The sequence below is a fragment of the Gymnodraco acuticeps genome, unplaced genomic scaffold, assembly GCF_902827175.1.
Source record: "Gymnodraco acuticeps unplaced genomic scaffold, fGymAcu1.1, whole genome shotgun sequence".
In the NCBI taxonomy this organism is placed as follows: Eukaryota; Metazoa; Chordata; class Actinopteri; order Perciformes; family Bathydraconidae; genus Gymnodraco; species Gymnodraco acuticeps.
The window spans coordinates 3,194,052-3,211,902 of NW_022990042.1; the positions used below are offsets into that span (position 1 = coordinate 3,194,052).

Sequence of the window (17,851 nt, forward strand, 5' to 3'; positions counted from 1 at the left end):
GCCCAAAGTCTGCCCGGGACGAGCATGTCTGAGTTCAAGTCCTTCACGGTTCACTAACGAAATGGTGCATCTCAAGGGGTTTATCCCAATCAATAAAAATGTCTATATATATACTATGGCGAGATATGTAGAAATATCGCACACTATCTTGGATTTCCATTAGTAGGCTGTGCAGATTCAACACCAATGTTTCGTGAATGAAATAATAATGTGTGAAGAGATTCATGTTCAGACAAACACCCGTATTGTGTAACCAGCAGACAGCAAGGACCCAATGACTTCAATGACACTTCAGTGAAGAGGATATTTGCCAACAAGAGGGACATAGTTGAGGGACACTCACTGCTACACCCACATATTTGCTCTGTGTTTCACCGTTTGCACAAGGGGTCTACACTCCAGGTCAGGAACAGGCTACTTATCGGAAATAATGATTAAAGTATTACTAGTAAAAGATCCGCTTTTAGGGAACTGAATCGGGGTCAAAACCTACAGATAATCGGATGTAGCTGTGCAAAGGATGTACTCGTCCACATCCTGTGCACGCCTTGGACTTTGGGCTCATACATTGAAGGGATAGTTGGATGTTTTGGAATGGGGTTGTGTGAGGTACCGATAGTTAGTGTATACATACAAATGGCTGCTGGCACGGCCCCAGTTTGGAAAAACCCACAAAAGTTAAGGCAGGTCAACCACGATTAAGCAAGAGAGACCAAGTGGAGTTATAAAGGGAGAAACTCTGAGTTGCATGCTGGTCAGGTTTAAAAGGATTTGAGAAGGAAAACTTACAAAGAAAATGTAACCGTTTTGTTAGGAACATTCCAATTTCCATGAGTGTGGACAAGGGAAAGAAGAAAGAGCAAGGATATAATTATGGAATGGAGGGCTCAGAGTTCACCAGATCCATTGCACTGAGAGTACCCCCTCTTCCAAAAATAAAGACAGACGTGAGTATCTTAGAACAGAAAATGAATGGCAAATTGATGAAGAAGGAGATAAAACAAGTATGTACCTGAGAATAGTTATTACCATTATCTCAAATGCACACAGACAAGAACAAACAGAGGCTTTTATATCCCTCAGTTTAACATTTCTAAAAGGGGTTAAAGGGAATATGTGTACTAATAATCTTACAAAAAAGTACACTAAGAAATGGGGGTTTCACAAACTTCAGAAGTGAGTCATCACAAAGAACTGATAAGAAATGTTAAGTGAAGAAAAAATCAATACTAGTCTCAAATTGGATCCACACAGGATGAAATGCCATTATGTCTGTAATGGGAAATGGAAAGTACAAAATGGGGAGCTGTGGAGCTAAATAAATGTGGAAACATATCCTATTTCATTAGAACATGTATAAGGCAAGGCAAGGCAAGTTTATTTATATAGCACCTTTCAACACAAGGCAATTCAAAGTGCTTTACAAAAAACGAAAGACATTAAGAAAATGGCATTTAAAATCAGTCATTAAAAAGAAAAGATAATAAAATAAACATTAAAAGGGAAAAAAATACATGAAAAAACAAAATACATGGATAAAAGTTACAGTGCAGTCTAAGATGTGAATAGTTCAATTAAAAGCAGCGACAAAAAGAAAGTCTTTAGTCTGGATTTAAAAGTAGTCAGAGTTGCAGCGGACCTGCAGGTTTCTGGGAGTTTGTTCCAGATATTTGGAGCATTATAACTGAACGCTGCTTTACCATGTTTAGTTCTGACTCTGGGGATAGAAAGCTGACCAGTCCCTGAAGACCTGAGAGATCTGGATGGTTCATAATTAGCAGGAGGTCAGAAATGTATTTTGGGCCTAAACCATTCAAAGCTTTATAAACCAGCAGCAGTATTTTGAAATCTATTCTTTGACACACAGGAAGCCAGTGTAAAGATTTCAGAACAGGAGTGATGTGATCCACTTCTTAGTGTTAGTGAGGACTCGAGCAGCAGCGTTCTGAATCAGCTGCAGCTTTCTAATAGATTTTTTAGTGAGACCTGCAAAGACACCATTACAGTAGTCCAGTCTACTGAGGATAAAAGCATGGACAAGTTTTTCCAAATCCTGCTGTGACATTAGTCTTTTAATCCTAGATATATTCTTTAGGTGATAGTAGGCTGATTTAGTAACTGTTTTTAATGTGACTGTTGAAACTCAGGTCAGAGTCCATGACTACACCTAGATTTCTGGCTTTATCTGTTGTTTTGAACATTGCAGACTGAAGCTCAGTGCTAACTTTTATTACGTTCTGCCTTGGCTCCAAAAACCATCACCTCAGTTTTATCTTTGTTTAATTGGAGAAAGTTCTGACACATCCAGTCATTGATTTGTTCAATGCACTTACTCAGTGTTTGAATTGGAGCATAGTCTCCTGGTGAAATTGTTACGTAAATGTGTGTGTCATCCGCATAGCTATGGTAACTTATTTTGTTGATTTTCATTATCTGAGCCAGTGGTAGCATGTAGATGTTAAAGAGAAGAGGCCCCAAGATGGAGCCTTGAGGTACCCCACATGTCATATTTGTCAACTCAGATGTGTATTTACCTATAGAAACAACGTTTTTTCTGTCCTTTAAGTAGGATTCAAACCAATTTAGAACTGTTTCCGAAAGTCCCACCCCAGTTTTTCTAGTCGGTCTAGTAATATGTTGTGGTCCACAGTGTCAAATGCAGCACTGAGATCTAATAATACTAACACTGAAGTTCTGCCACTGTCTGTGTTTAAGTGGGTGTCATTGAAGACCTTTACAAGAGCAGTCTCAGTGCATGTGGTTTGGACGAAAGCATGACTGGAACACATCGAAAACAACCTATTTAAATGCAAGAAATTACTCAACTGTTGAAAAACAACTTTTTCAATGATTTTACCTAGAAATGGCAGGTTTTATATGGGCCTGTAATTGTTCATTACTGAAGCATCTAGATTATTCTTTTTTAGGAGCGGTTTTAATGACTGCAGTTTTCAGGGCCTGTGGAAAAATACCTGAGTGAAGAGATTTGTTTACTATATGAAGTAGATCTGAGGCCATGCAAGGCAAAACATCTTTGAAAAATCCTGTTGGAATAATATCAAGGCAGCAGGAGGAGGATTTCAGAAGTTATATAATGTCCTCTAGGTTTTTATCATTAATCTGATGGAATTGTGTCATGGTGTTTGAATTGATTTTAAGTGGACACAGAGACAACACATTTGCTGTACCTGATGCAGAGGCACTGACTGCTTGTCTGATTTTCTGAATTTTGTCAGTGAAGAAGGAGGCAAAATCATTGCACGCCTTGGTGGATAGAAGTTCAGAGGCTACTGACACTGGGGGGTTAGTTAGTCTGTCGACGGTAGCAAACAAGGCAGGTGCATTGTTTTTGTTTTTGGTAATGATGTCAGAGAAGAAAGACTGTCGTAAGGCCAAGTATAAAACAAAAGATAAAAGTTAAATGACAAATGAGCAAAACAGCAATCTGATGTTGGTGCTGGGAACACACCAAGAGCTACCAGAGAGGAATTATTACTTGACTCAAGGTTGATGAGAATAATTACAAACCATGAAGTTCACCAGTGGTGTACAGTAGGTGGCGGTACGGTTGTCAAAGTAATTTTTGATCCGCCAGCAAAGCGAGAGAAGAAGAAAAGGAAGAATGTGATTGGTCTACGCAGGAGTGACACGTTTGCCCACGCGACTGCCAGTGTGGACTAGATTGTAAACACTCATGGAAGTGCGCTCTATGTTTAAAGGTGATGAAACAGCTAATTTTTTTGTGTAAAATTAAAACTACTTTCATTCACAAACAAGTATATATGGTATCTCTTTACAGACATTAATTAATCCTTCTCCAGAGTTTCAGAGAGGCACACGAGGCAGTAACGGTAAGGCAGCATGTTTAGCTAGCGGCTCACCATTTGTTGTTGTGTCAGTAAACCTAGCTGTGTTAGCTTCTTTAGCCAGTGTATTTCCTTTAAAAATCCTCATATCAAGAAGAAACCACACCTGACAGGGAAAACTGAGTCTTGTGTGGTGTCAAATTCAGGAGGAAATCAAATATATACATATATATGTTAGGCTTGTGCAACTGACAGATTACCTGAACTGCTATGCAAAGCTTTGACAACCATTGGAAATGCATCGTGTATCTCCACATATTTGCCAGATTTCAGATCCTACTAAAGTGTGTACAAATAACTGTTGCTCTAGCAACCAGGATTTTTTTTTTTTACATTTTTGTTGTTGCAATGAAGCTCCAAAGTACCGTGGTAAATTTGGTTTTATATTGGACGTTGGATATTCGACACATTCGAAAAATCTATTTAACACTGGCTTCGATGGACGCATTTTTGTCAAACCAACTTTGATGTGTTAATACAAGGCCTGCCTATATAACACAAAGCTTCTTTTGTCAAAAAACCCACCTTTTGATTTTATACTATTTTTTTAATGTTAAAAAATGCTATAAATCTATTCTGCGGCTTGGCCTTTTCACCTACACATGTCATAACACATCTGATGAACTCAGCTAACTGCCCTACACTTAACACAAAGCTTTTTTTTTCAAAAAAACCCACCCTTTGATTTTATACTATTTTTTTAATGTTAAAAAATGCTATAAATCTATTATGCGGCTTCGCCTTTTCACCTACCCATGTCAAAATACATCTGATGAACTCAGCTAACTGCCCTACACTTAACACAAAGCTTTTTTTACTATTTTTGTAATGTTAAAAAATGCTATAAATCTATTATGCGGCTTGACCTTTTCACCTACCCATGTCAAAACACATCTGATGAACTCAGCTAACTGCCCTAGACTTAACACAAAGCTTTTTTCCCCCAAAAAACGCACCTTTTGATTTTATACTATTTTTTTAATGTTAAAAAATGCTATAAATCTATAATGCGGCTTGAACCTTTCACCTACACATGTCAAAACACATCTGATGAACTCAGCTAACTGCCCTACACTTAACACAAAGCTTTTTTTCCCCAAAAAACCCACCTTTTGATTTTATACTATTTTTTTAATGTTAAAAAATGCTATAAATCTATTATGCGGCTTGACATTTTCACCTACCGATATCAAAACATACCTGTGAACTATATATTATACAAGTTAGCATACAAAAAATGTAGGCAGGCTATACTTGATTTATGTGTACTTTTTACATAAATAAATACAACTTACAACGATGTGAAATATTTACATATGAACAGGAAATCAAATAGATTTATTGGTTATCGCACAGGGTACATTGCCATTGTGCCAGTTCTTTTGGAACATGTGCCATCTGGGTTGCTGTTAGGCACATGTCATGGAACCACCTTCCACATGAGTCACACTGGGTCTACAAAGAAAAACAAATTGAACATTTCATATTGGTGATATGATTTTTTTGTGCATAATTTAAATGACAACATGTTAAAAAAAATCACAGATTTGTCATTTTTTGTCCAGAATATGTTTTAATAACAATAATATATTTTGCACAATATCAGCATAGTGTAATTTTGTGAAGGTGCATATGTATCCTATCTTTTTATGTAACTACTTCTGCTCCTTTAACAAAGTGTTCCTTTAACAACAGGTTATTCCAACGACTAATGCTTTCTGATTTCTTTCTAATCTCCAATACACATTCCTGCATTTAAAATGTCCTTAGAAGCACTTTTATTTCCATAGTTAAGAGTTAATTTCATGTTAAATATCCTTTAATTTATGAGCACCTTTACACTCTATGGAGTTCATCAAACTTTGGGGGGCGCCTAACTCAATCTTGCCTAGGGCAGCAAAAGGGCTAGAGCCGGCCCTGTAGACATGTGTCAATTAAACCCAACAGTAGTAGCATTCACGGTTCCCCAGTGGTATTTGTAATATTATTGCCCTCATCAGTATCAATCACTCAATAGGGGAGCAGATTTCGTATGATGACATTATTGATGATTTTGCATCAAGGAAGGCCAGAAAGGTGAGGTTTTAGTTTTAGCTTGTGTTTTCTGTTGTTATAGTAGTGTAATAGTGTAGATTTTCTTTAGTGTGTTTTTACATGTGTGCTATTTATAATATTTATTCTATATTGTAGTTGTATATTATTCTTAATATTTTATATTATTGTATCTCTGCTCTTGTTACATTTTTTATATATATATGATTGTATATATTTTTTGCCACTTTTAAGTATATAGTGTAACTTATACTGTTTTGAGCAGAATTGTGTGCATTGATTGATTTTCATCTGTTATTCAAATGTTCTAATGAAGGACTTATGAAATAGAGAAATGTAAGTTTCTCTTTCACTTACATTACATTGTTATAATAAGAAATTGCTGTTTGTGCAGAATTTATTTATTTTTTTCCTTCGGCGGGATGTCGGGGGGGGGGGGGACAACTTATAGCTAGACTTTCATTATCATTCTAACAAAATAATTCCTTATATCAATCAATGGAGTCAGAAAAAACACACGGAATACCTTAATCCAGTGGTTCCCAAACTTTTTCAGTCGGGACCCCCTTGGGTATTGGAAATATTTTCGGGACCCCCCAACCCGGTTCCCATCTATATTGGTAGGATTAATTGTTGTAAAAACATTACATTTTCTTTGCTAACAATAAGAAGATACAAAGATCCAACTATCATTTTATATTTTATTATGGATTACACATGAACAAAAGTGAAAAATAGATTTTTAAATTCAAATTTCTTGAAATTGAGAACTTGGTCTCCAAGTGACGTTTCATCTTGTTTGGTTTCATGGTCGCTACTGCTAAGATTTTGAGACAGAGGACACACACTGGTCGTTCCTCCCCACCACGTTAGATGTGAAGCCAAGGGAAATCTATGACTCTTCATACTTTCTTGATTTGGGCTTAGTTGCTGCAAGGCTTGTCGTAGGCTCATCCACTTTTAACTGACGGCTGTGTTAAAAACGTCTCCATTTTGTAAATTTGTTTTCGAGCAGTGTTTGTTTACAATTTCTTCCCGCGCCCCCCCCTGCTGTACCTCCGCGACCCACAGGAGCAAGACGCACAATCCTTTTTGTCTCGTTCGTTCGCCTCCGTCTTTGAGGAGGGACACTAAATGTACCCCCTTACACATCGAACGAAAGAGCACAATAAAATAAATATATATGTTCAAAGTACTACTCACCTCCAGCGCTAAGAACTCCACCTCTGCCTCAGGTAGCACTTCTCGATGGGCTTGGTAGCACTTCTCGATCATGGGCTTGGGGTGCTCAGTGCGTGCGCATGCTCAGTAGCGCTAGGTAGCAAAATTCGACCAAGTACCCCTGACAGGTAGCATTGTGCTGATACAGGCTCTTTGAGCACATTTTCAGATTTGATTTAGTTTGACAGCCCTTATATTTAAATCTTAACATTTTTGAAGGTGATTAGGCTACATGGAATTCTTTAAATGACTTAAAATGGCTAAATATACATCTTCACATAAAACAACCAAAGGTTGACACAGGCCATAGTAATGAAAGTTACTTTTTTTTGTATTATTATGTAGGCATTTTCAAGGATATGCCAACAGAAAGGCACCTCAGGACGACAATAATCCGGATATTATACTAAATCGCTTCCATACAATATAAGGACTTCAGAAATAGTAGGCAAGAGGATATTTTTAACTGACAGTTGAAAACACTGTATATGTCCTATATTGCAACATGGTCAAAAAGACAAAAACAAAGAACTGTTACCAATTTTGATGATGAGGAACATTTTAACAATCAGAGTGTTGGCTTTTTCTCATGCAGATCGGGTACTTTTCTTTGTTCATTGGATGTGTTCATGGAAAGCCAAGCCGCATAATAGATTTATAGCATTTTTTAACATTAAAAAAATAGTATAAAATAAAAAGGTGGGTTTTTTGAAAAAAAAAGCTTTGTGTTAAGTGTAGGGCAGTTAGCTGAGTTCATCAGATGTGTTTTGACATGTGTAGGTGAAAAGGCCAAGCCGCATAATAGATTTATAGCATTTTTTAATGTTAAAAAAATAGTATAAAATCAAAAGGTGGGTTTTTTGACAAAAGAAGCTTTGTGTTATATAGGCAGGCCTTGTATTAACACATCAAAGTTGATTTGACAAAAATTCGTCCATCGAAGCCAGTGTTAAATAGATTTTTCGAATGTGTCGAATATCCAACGTCCAATATAAAACCAAATTTACCACGGTCTCCAAGGTTGCTGTAGGCAATATATAAATACTACAATTAAAGTAAAAATCCTCCATTCCTACCCTTTTATTGGTAAAATGTACTCAAGAGTGAAAGGTGCAGCATAATGGCTACTGTCAGTATATATATATATATATATATATATACTGTATGTGTTGGGTAGCGGCCCGAATGTGTTGCCAATGTGTTGCAGTACAATTACAGTCAGGCTTCCTACGGTCATTAAAAAACCTGGAAAAGTCATGGAAATTCAAAATGCAAATTCCAGGCCCTGGAAAAGTTATTGGAAAACAATATTTTTCCCAAAGATTTGGAAAACTGATGGAAATATAACTAAAGTTGCCTCAAATATAATTTATATGTTATCTAACTGCCGATATAGTAATACTATAACGATAAGAAATACTGTATGGTATAGTAATGAAAACGTAAAATGCATTTAACTGTCGAGGTATTTTGTTGGTGAGAGATTTTTTACAATCACGCCCTCTAGTGTAGGAGCTAGTAAGCCTACTATTGGATTTGTTTTAGATAGGCACAACATGTTTCATATGCAGACTTTATTTTCCAACTTATCATGTTAAAATAAAACATTTTTTCAGAGAGAGTAATTGTTTTGGTCATGGAAAATGAGGTAAAGGTCATGGAGAAGTCATGGAAAAGTCATTGAAATTATTGGTGAAAAAGTGTATGAACCCTGTGCAGTATTTCTTACTTAAAAAAACACAATGACATAAATAGAACTTGAAAATACTAAAAGGTAGGCTCGAATATTTCAAAAGTAACCTAAGTACCAGTGGTGTAAGAACATGTTCATACACCTGAGTACTGCAATATGATGTGTTGTTATATCTTTTTTATTTTCTATAACACTGTATCAAATGCTGATCTGTACTTTCAAAAAAGAGTTTGATGATACTGTGATAAAAGCAAATGCAGATCTAACTGTTCATATTTCATGAAACATTTATGTTATTTTACATTTACATTTTTTTAAGCATTTGATAGTGTTTATACACCATGCCAGTTTGCTTTTGGTAACACAATCTATTGAATCATACTGTAACCCCTGTATCAGGATTTTTGCAACATTGTTACCAATACACAGCTGTATGTACAGTAATCGGGTAATTAGTTACATTTCACCACTGCCTATGTAACTACTACATTACCCATCCATAACCTTCATGCATACCAATAAACCTGATCATAAGTCAGAAAAAACCCATGTGAAACCTTCTATAATAACATGTTCATTCTGTATTGCAGCTGACATTCTACTTGAGATGCTACTGAAAGCAGAATGAAATACAAGGAGAGAGAGCTGTCATGGTGTGGGTGAGGATCTAAAGTATCAGAAGAACGTGGATCTCAATCTGAATCAGTGTTAAAGAGACGGTAATTCATGGCCTAGTCAGTACTTCAGCAGTGTTGCATATGAGCGATCTGACGGGATACCAACAACTCTCATGTGATCCTCCGTCTTTCAGTCTGACCAATCTCTCCCAGATGCAGCGAACACCCGGCCCACGGAGCGAAGCAAAATGCCTCAAGAGGAAAAAGGGATTCCTGTCTTTAGTCAAGGGAATTTCTCCCCTTCCTATACGAGCCAAGAAACACGTGTACTCTAAATTACAGCTTTGGATATGGAGGAAGAGGAGGGAGAAATGCTTTTTCGGAGCAAAGAAAAGAGCTCACAGGATCACCTCCAGCCCTTTACTCAGTGTGAAGACACAGCCAGAGGAAAACAAAGTCCCAACCAATCACACACCAAAGCTCGAAGATTCAGACATAGCATCGGCTCTCAGGTGTGTGACACTGGAGCTTCAGAGGTAACGACCAGAGGGAAAGATTGGCCTGCTGTCGCTTAGTGAATCTCTCAGTCCGTCAGAAACGTTAAATCCATCCAGTTCTTTGCAGAACCAGGTCAAGGACACAAATGTTTCTGAGGGTAACACGAGTCAAACTTTGCTATCTCAGAAAACAGAAGCTTTGGAACAACTCAGTAAAGTTACAGACCCTTTAACACTTTCTCAAACGATGGAACCCGTGTTGAATACAGAAAGTGATGCATGTGGGTTGAACTCACATTTAAATAAAGAAAGGACATTGGTTCAGGCTCAAAGGCTAGAGGCTGGCGTCCCATCTACTCCGCATCATTTGACTTCTGTGGCTCCAGGTCAGAATCAGATTCCAAACAGACACACGAATAATGGCATCAGCATTAAGTCTCCTCCAACTGACGTCAGACTGCTGGCAAAAGACATCCAAGGTACATTACTTTTATATTTACTTTAATCAATATTGTGTCAATATGTTTTGTTAACATTTTCAGTTTTTAGCTGCTTTTAAGATGACTATGTTTCCATGTTTCTCTAGAATTTCTTGAGGACTTCTACAGAATATATGGTAGTTTCATCCCATTACAAAAGAGAGACGTGTTGAGACATCTGAAGAGGAAGTTCAACACGGATTTCAGCGGCAGGTAAATCTTTGTGAAGGACTCTGAATCGGACCGTCTTAAATAACTCCGAATCGGTGGTTCTCTCTGCTTGTTGGATGAAAATCTATTGACTTGATAGCAGTACTTTTTAGTTGCCATACTGCTCCATTTTGTCATAATGGATAATATGTAGCATTTGTCTTCATGAGTTATCAACTAGTCGCTAACGTCAACGCTGTTGTTATCTTCCTGAAACCTTTATAAACCAGTTTTTATCCACATTTAACAATTCGTTTGTTATATCTTTGCCCGTTAGCATTTAGCTTATAGCTCCTCTGGTCTGTGTTCACCAGGAAAACTCTTATATTAACTTAAGTTATTCATTTAGTTGAGTTATCAAAGAAACAAGATAGACAAAGCTTAGCTATTGTCTTGCAATCGCTCCGCCTCTCCATGTGTCTGCTGTATAAACACTGAATTTAGTGTTTTTATGAGTTTTTTTGGGAGAGTTCTATGGATGATTCGTCTCCCGAGAAATACCTCCTGAATATTGAACACTGAAGGAGTCCTGTTCTCAACTGGGACTAGATGACTTCAATGACCGAACTCTTTTTTGTTATTACTTTGATTGAAACACCCCTAGTGGCAGAAAATGACATGCTTTGTTACAAGGTATTTGGAAGTGGAGCATTCAGAATGGAGTCTATAACGACCTTCATCTCTGGACCAATTATATATTGTCTTTTTCTCTGTGCAGGAAAAATATAGTCTTCCAAGAAGTGACCAAATACCAAGATGTGATGTTTCAGGAGCCCGTCCCCTGCTTCCAGGTGCTCTACAAGAAACACACGCTGACTCTGGAGGACTTGTCCACACTGGCCGATCAGAACTGGCTCAACGACCAGGTCAGCATCTCACACACCTTAGGTTTCTCATGCTGATTCTGAGAAGAACATTTTCTGTAAAGAAGAGAAGCCTGAATGTTCAATGTTTTGTCTCTTCAAGGTCATGAACATGTATGGAGAGTTGATTATGGAATCCGCGCATCACAAGGTAAATTCTACCTACATGTTTTTTCCTTTTTTAAATATAATTGGAACACCAGCTTGCTGAAGTTTTTACCTGCCAAGGTTTTTAAAAATATTTCCAGTGTTAAAATACATATTCTTTACCAGTTATGGTATTATAAATTCTTCCAGAAAGTTGGATGAAAGGATTGATACTACTGCCATGTCTGTGTGCTAAACACTAAGCTAGTTTAGCTACCGTTAGCTTAGCTGAAGACTGTGAACAGGGGAATTATTTCTGTTCAAAAGTAACAATATCTGCCAAGCAGCACCTCCAAAGCTCACAGTTTATATAAAACGACAGTTATTGTTTTACAAGGTTATATTTGGGACTATTTGCTGGTCAAATGCTGTGACTTCTTGAAGACTTGTCATCGTTATGGCAACTATTGCCATACAACCACTAGATATAAGGGATTTCCTGAATTGTTGTAAGGTTCCTTTAGTTAGTTAATACTTGCCCATAATTCCCAGAATTGCGCTATTTCTCTATCCAAACTGTGCAGTAAATACTTTGAAAGTGCTTTCAGACACGTTTTATTTCAAGCGTACCCACTATGTTTGAATTTCTGACTAGTATAAATACACATTCTGGAGTTGAGACTAGGAGGCGGAGTCGCTGTCTTACACGCTTCTCTGTGCTCTCTCCTGGGCAGTCATTCATAGGAATCCCGAACCCAATAAAATACCCAATATTAAAGGTGGGCTAGGTCATTTTGGAGAAACCATATCGAGTGCGCTAGAGTTTTTTGTTAGTGTTTAGTCGGCTACTTTTAACCTGACGCACAACAACACAAGTAACTGACATGGCGCGAAAACGTATCTCGGAATTTGTTCTCTCTACAAACGCTAAATCTGCTAAATCATGTGCATAATCTTTATATGTATCAATATCAATTTTGTGGTATTTTAATTATTATTTTATGGTTATAGCTGCTGTAGCCGTGCATAATCTGTGTAATATGTAGCCAATAAATTCCACATTGTTGGTAAAATAATATTTTACATCTTTGTAGTGTGTGTGTGTGTGTGTGCTAGTGCTTTTGTGTGTGCTTTATAGTGCCGTAATAGTGTTCACTGGAGTCCATTGTTATGCCACTGTGTGTGCGTGTGGTTTTGCCCCCCCCCCCCCCCCCACCCCCCCCCCCGTTGGTGCGTAATTAGCACATCGGACAGCACCTCAGCACCCCCACTCAAAATACCTTCCCGCGCCTCTGATGTTGTCTCACTGAAACTTGGTTGAGACATGAAGAATATGTCAGCATAAATGAGGCCACTCCACCCAGCCATATCAATACTCATATTGCCCGAGGCGTGGGCCGAGGAGGTGGAGTTGCAGCAATCTTTGACTCAAGTTTACTTATCATACTAAACCAAAATTAAATTATACCTCCTTTGAAAGTCTCGTTTTTAGTCTTACGCATCCGACCTGGAAAACTTTGCAGCCAATCTTATTTGTTACAGTGTACCGTGCACCAGGACCTTATTCAGAATTCTTAACAGAATTCTCTGAGTTTTTATCAACTTTGGTTCTTAAAACAGATAAAGTAATTATCGTAGGTGACTTTAATATTCATGTTGACGATGATAAAATAGCCTTACTGTTGCATTTAACTCTATATTAGATTATGTTGGTTTTTGTCAGAGTGTAAATAAACCAACCCACTGCTATAATCACACTCTCGACCTTGTTCTGACTTATGGTATTGAAATTGAGCAACTATTAGTCGAACCGCTTAATCCTGCTTTATCCGACCATTTCTTAGTAACTTTTGAAAGTACTGTTACTAGACTACAAAGCATTAGTCAAAAGCTCTGATCCTGTTGCTGCGGTCCTGTGTCCTGAATCATGTGTCCTGCATCCTGAGTCCTGGATCCGGAGTCCTGCATCCTGAGTCCTGGATCCTTAGTCCTGTGTCCTGGATCCTCTATCCTGAGCACTGGATTTGAGTCCTGGACTTCGAGTCGTGGCTGAACCTATCACTGTGGTCCTGCCTGACTCTCATCATACTACTTCCCTGATGGCTCCCACAGGATTGTAGCTGACATCCTCATGGATTCATCTTCCTATTATACACACATGCATTTCCAAACATTCGGTCTATATGCTGTAAAATGTATTATCTCTTCAATGTACACACGGCATCTATTGCACGTCTGTCCGTCCTGGGAGAGGGATCCCTCCTCTGTTGCTCTCCCTGAGGTTTCTCCCATGTTCCCCTTTAAACTGTGGGTTTTCTCCGGAAGTTTTTCCTTGTACGATGTGAGGGTCTAAGGACAGAGGGTGTCGTATTGTCATACTGATATTCTGTACAAACTGTGAAGTCCACTGAGACAAATGAAACATTTGTGATATTGGGCTATATAAATAAACATTGATTGATTGATTGATTGACATTCATTTCCACAGTCTTTAATTATTGTAATTATTATTATTATTTTGTATCTTCTTTTCATCCCAACTCTTAGGTCCATTTTCTGAACAGCTTCTTCCACAGGCAGCTCATGACTAAAGGATACGACGGTGTTAAGAGATGGACGAAGCAGGTTGGGAAAAAATAACTTTAAAGTCTGCATGATAAAATTATGCTGGAACAAAAAGAAGATAAATCAGAGTGGCTTTAATCTTTCCTGCGCAGGTGGACTTGTTTTCCAAGAGCTTGCTTTTGGTGCCCATCCACCTGGAGGTTCACTGGTGTCTGGTGACGGCCGACATAGCAAACAAAAAGATCTGCCTTTACGACTCTCAGGGGAACGCACTGCAGAAGGTCGCCAGGGTAACCTCATGTTTCTTGTCTAACAATCTACTTTAAAAAACGCAGTTGCTTCTCCTGCGCTTAGTTCTTATCCAGTGAGACATTTTAAAGTGTTTCTTTATGTTTTGCTTATTATAGAACATCCTGAAATACTTGATGGTGGAAGCAAGGGAGAGGAAGCAAACTGATTTTGAAAGTGGTTTGGGCTGTGTCGTACGATGAGGTATGTTCCTTTGATGGTGTAAGGTTATTGATAATGATAATATAAATAATGATAATATACATAAGGTCATCTCACAAATGCATAAAACAGAGCTCATGTGATGTCTTGTCTCCCCCTGCTGTCCTTTACAGATAATCCCACAGCAGACCAATGAAAATGACTGCGGAGTTTTTGTCTTGGAGGTACGAGCATGTTTATTTGGCAAAAAGGGATAGTGCAGATAGTTTGAAGCTTGGGGTTGTATGAGGTTCTTATTAGGGGTGCACCGAATGGGAAATTCGTGGCCGAAACCGATACCGAAAATAGGAAACAGTTGGCCGAAAACCGAATGCCGAAAATGATTAATAGAAATATATATATATAATGTATACATTTTTTACCAATGTTGTTCAGCTACCTGATTATGGAAATAGACATGATTATGGCAAAACTTAACTTAAATAATAATCACTATTATGGGTCCATAAAACATTTATTCAGCACTTTTGAATGCATACAGTACATTTATATATGTCATGTATTATTGCTAAAAAACATTATATCGCAGTCTTAGTGTCGCCAACTCGTTTCTAATATGCAAAGACAACAAATGCGTCTATGATGTATTTTCGATCAGACGAGATCTCTCTCCCCCGTCTGTGTGCGAGGGGGCGGGGCAGTTTACACACACGCAGCTGCTACATGCAGCGGAGCACACTGCGGAGATGGCGGAGAGAACGCGCTTCGAGGTGTGGTTAAACTTTACCCGTCTCGATGTGGAGAATACTTGTTACCATAAGTGCAATAAGAGTTTAGCATGTAAGCACGAGCAATTTGTCTAAACATTTAGCAAAAGTGCACCGCATGCAGACGGAGGAATGTACCGGGTTCGACTGTCTTTCTAGCAGCTATGTAGCTCCATCACGAGTAACGTTTCCACGTCAGGTGTTATGTATGCTAGCAGCAACACACGGAGTTAACTACATTATACAAACATGGGTTAATGATTAGAGGAAACTGAGTTATTTAGTTTGTTAAAATTTCAGCTATTCTGTTTACAGTCTGTCATCAGATTATTTAATACGATTTGTTAAAGGCTCAGGGCAATCTCGATGATAAAGGTCAATGTCCCCCCCCCCTGTGAGCCAGCCGCGAGCATGGTCGCCGCGTCTTTATTACGTCATCACAACAACACGTTAGGTTACCAATGTAAGCCTGTTCTGACATTCGGTGATATTTTTTCGGTGCTAAAACCCTTTCGGCCGAAAGCCGAAAGGGCCTTTTTAACCATTTTCGGCCGATAATTTTCGGTGCATCCCTAGTTCTTATCCATAGTCGGTGTATTACCTACACTAGATGGTGGACGGCACACCCGTTTGGAGAAACAGTAAGAAGCGTCAACAGGAAGCTAAATAATGTACTGATGTGGAGGGGGAAGCAACAAAAGGTATACACAAATCCATCAGTTTAAGTGTACACTATTGAGAATATATCACCATTTTACTTCGTCTTCAGACAGCTCTATAGCCTATTTTTCAGACCAGGAAATGAAGCTATTAGGTTTATCAATGCTCTCTTCAAAGCCACTAAACTCAATTTACAAAAAGAGTATTTTTACTTTGATAAAACAAGGCATTTTGTGGTCTATCACTGCCTTTATTGGTTTGGATTTTGTGTGTTATTGTGTGATTTTTGTGTTTTTAAATGGTTAGTTTGGATTCACAAAAGTCTCACAGTACCCAAACTAACTAACCAATTAAAGCAGCTATAGACTAGCAAGTTGCATATTTTGCAAGGTTAAATAAGTGTTTTTTCCAATGAAGTCTAGTAACTTTGAAGATATTTTAGATGGATATCTAAACAGCTTCAGTTGCCTGTTAGAAAGGGATCCTTCATTGCAAGGTAAAGCAGTGAAAATATTCTAAATGTAGCGTACACTCAAACTGATATCGGGTTTTTTTTAATGGGTCTTTCCATTAGTTGGGTAAAATATGTTCTGCGTCGCCCCCATCCACAGCAGTTCATTGCTTGGGTTCCACACGTGGTGACATTTTCTCCTGACTATGGATAAGTATCTTATGCTACACCTCTTCTAAACACCCTAACTATTTATTTGAGTATACTACATTACTTCAATCAGGAGAGACGGTTTTGATGTAATAATACATATTTATTGCCAGGAATACACAAATGAATGTAATGGAGTTTTGGCGATTAGGCCCCGTTGTGCAGGAGTATCATTCGGGAGGGGAGAACCGATCCGATGAAACCCCCCGGGGTCTAGACCCTGGTGGTGGTGAATGGATAGTTGGGGTCGGTCTGAAGGGGAGTGGCTTAGCTTGATCCTGGATTCAGAGGGACAGGAGGTGGAAAGGAGCGGAGGAGGGTTGCGCCGAGTCACCTGAAATGACAACTATCGGAGGGGGGAGAGCAGATTTAAAAGGTTTAGCAGAGCGCTATGATAGGCTTGTGGGAATAGAGCAAAGCGATTGGTTAAGCTGGGGAGTGACACTTATTGAGAGGAGAGAGAGTAGTAACATAGAAATAGTAGATGAATGACTAAAGACGGTCTTCCTGGTTGAACTTGCGCTGAGCTTAATTTCCATAATCGTGGTATTGAACTCATTATATTCTCCTTCACAGTACTCTAGACGCCTCGCTCTGGAAAAACCTCAGCAGTTTTCACAGAAGGACATACCAAAGATACGCAAGAGGATCTACAAAGAGCTCTGTGACTGTGCGCTCCATGAACAGGGCTGACCACGATCAGACAGTTGTGTTTACCCTTTTCACTGATAATATCGGAAAAGGGTAGGAAATAAGCAGCCCACACTTTGAGGGCCTCAGTATCCGCTGTACTGCAGCCCTTCAGCGCTGTGAGTGTTGTAATGTTTTTATGATTACTGTTTTTATGTGATCAATATTTATTCAGGCATGGTATTCAAGAAGAAATTCATGTTCCTGTTAGACCATGGATTGGAGTTTAAACATCTACACTGCACCAACAGAGCCTTAATGTTCGGCCTGTCTTATAAAAAAAAAAGTGTGTTTTCTGATCAAGATTCTGTACACTTTATAAGTGTAATTGTGCCTGTTTCAGCCATTAGACACAGGTGACTGAATGAAGGATATGTATTTTATTCATTTAAAAAAACCGTTTTTGTTTGTTTTAATAATGGAAATAAAAAGATCATACAGTTAAAATAAAGCACAATTTCGAAAAATGTCAC

At 38.4% G+C, this 17,851-nt stretch overlaps 1 protein-coding gene across 2 annotated transcripts; it reads left to right on the plus strand.

Moving 5' to 3' along the window:
* Positions 1–754: 754 nt before the first annotated feature.
* LOC117545518 (sentrin-specific protease 5-like) lies at positions 755–17,850 on the plus strand. 2 transcript variants are annotated; one of them, XM_034215333.1, is made up of 11 exons: positions 3,646–3,851; positions 9,423–9,551; positions 9,644–10,425; positions 10,533–10,638; positions 11,354–11,501; positions 11,602–11,649; positions 14,133–14,210; positions 14,303–14,440; positions 14,558–14,642; positions 14,774–14,824; positions 17,265–17,850. In XM_034215333.1, the coding sequence occupies exons 3-9, from the start codon at positions 10,194–10,196 to the stop codon at positions 14,639–14,641; spliced, it is 834 nt and encodes a 277-aa protein (XP_034071224.1). In that variant the 5' UTR covers positions 3,646–3,851; positions 9,423–9,551; positions 9,644–10,193; the 3' UTR covers position 14,642; positions 14,774–14,824; positions 17,265–17,850. The 2 variants fall into 2 exon arrangements, with proteins under 2 accessions (XP_034071223.1, XP_034071224.1); XM_034215332.1 differs by lacking the exon at positions 3,646–3,851 and adding an exon at positions 755–947 and having other exon boundaries at positions 9,423–10,425.
* Position 17,851: the final 1 nt, after the last annotated feature.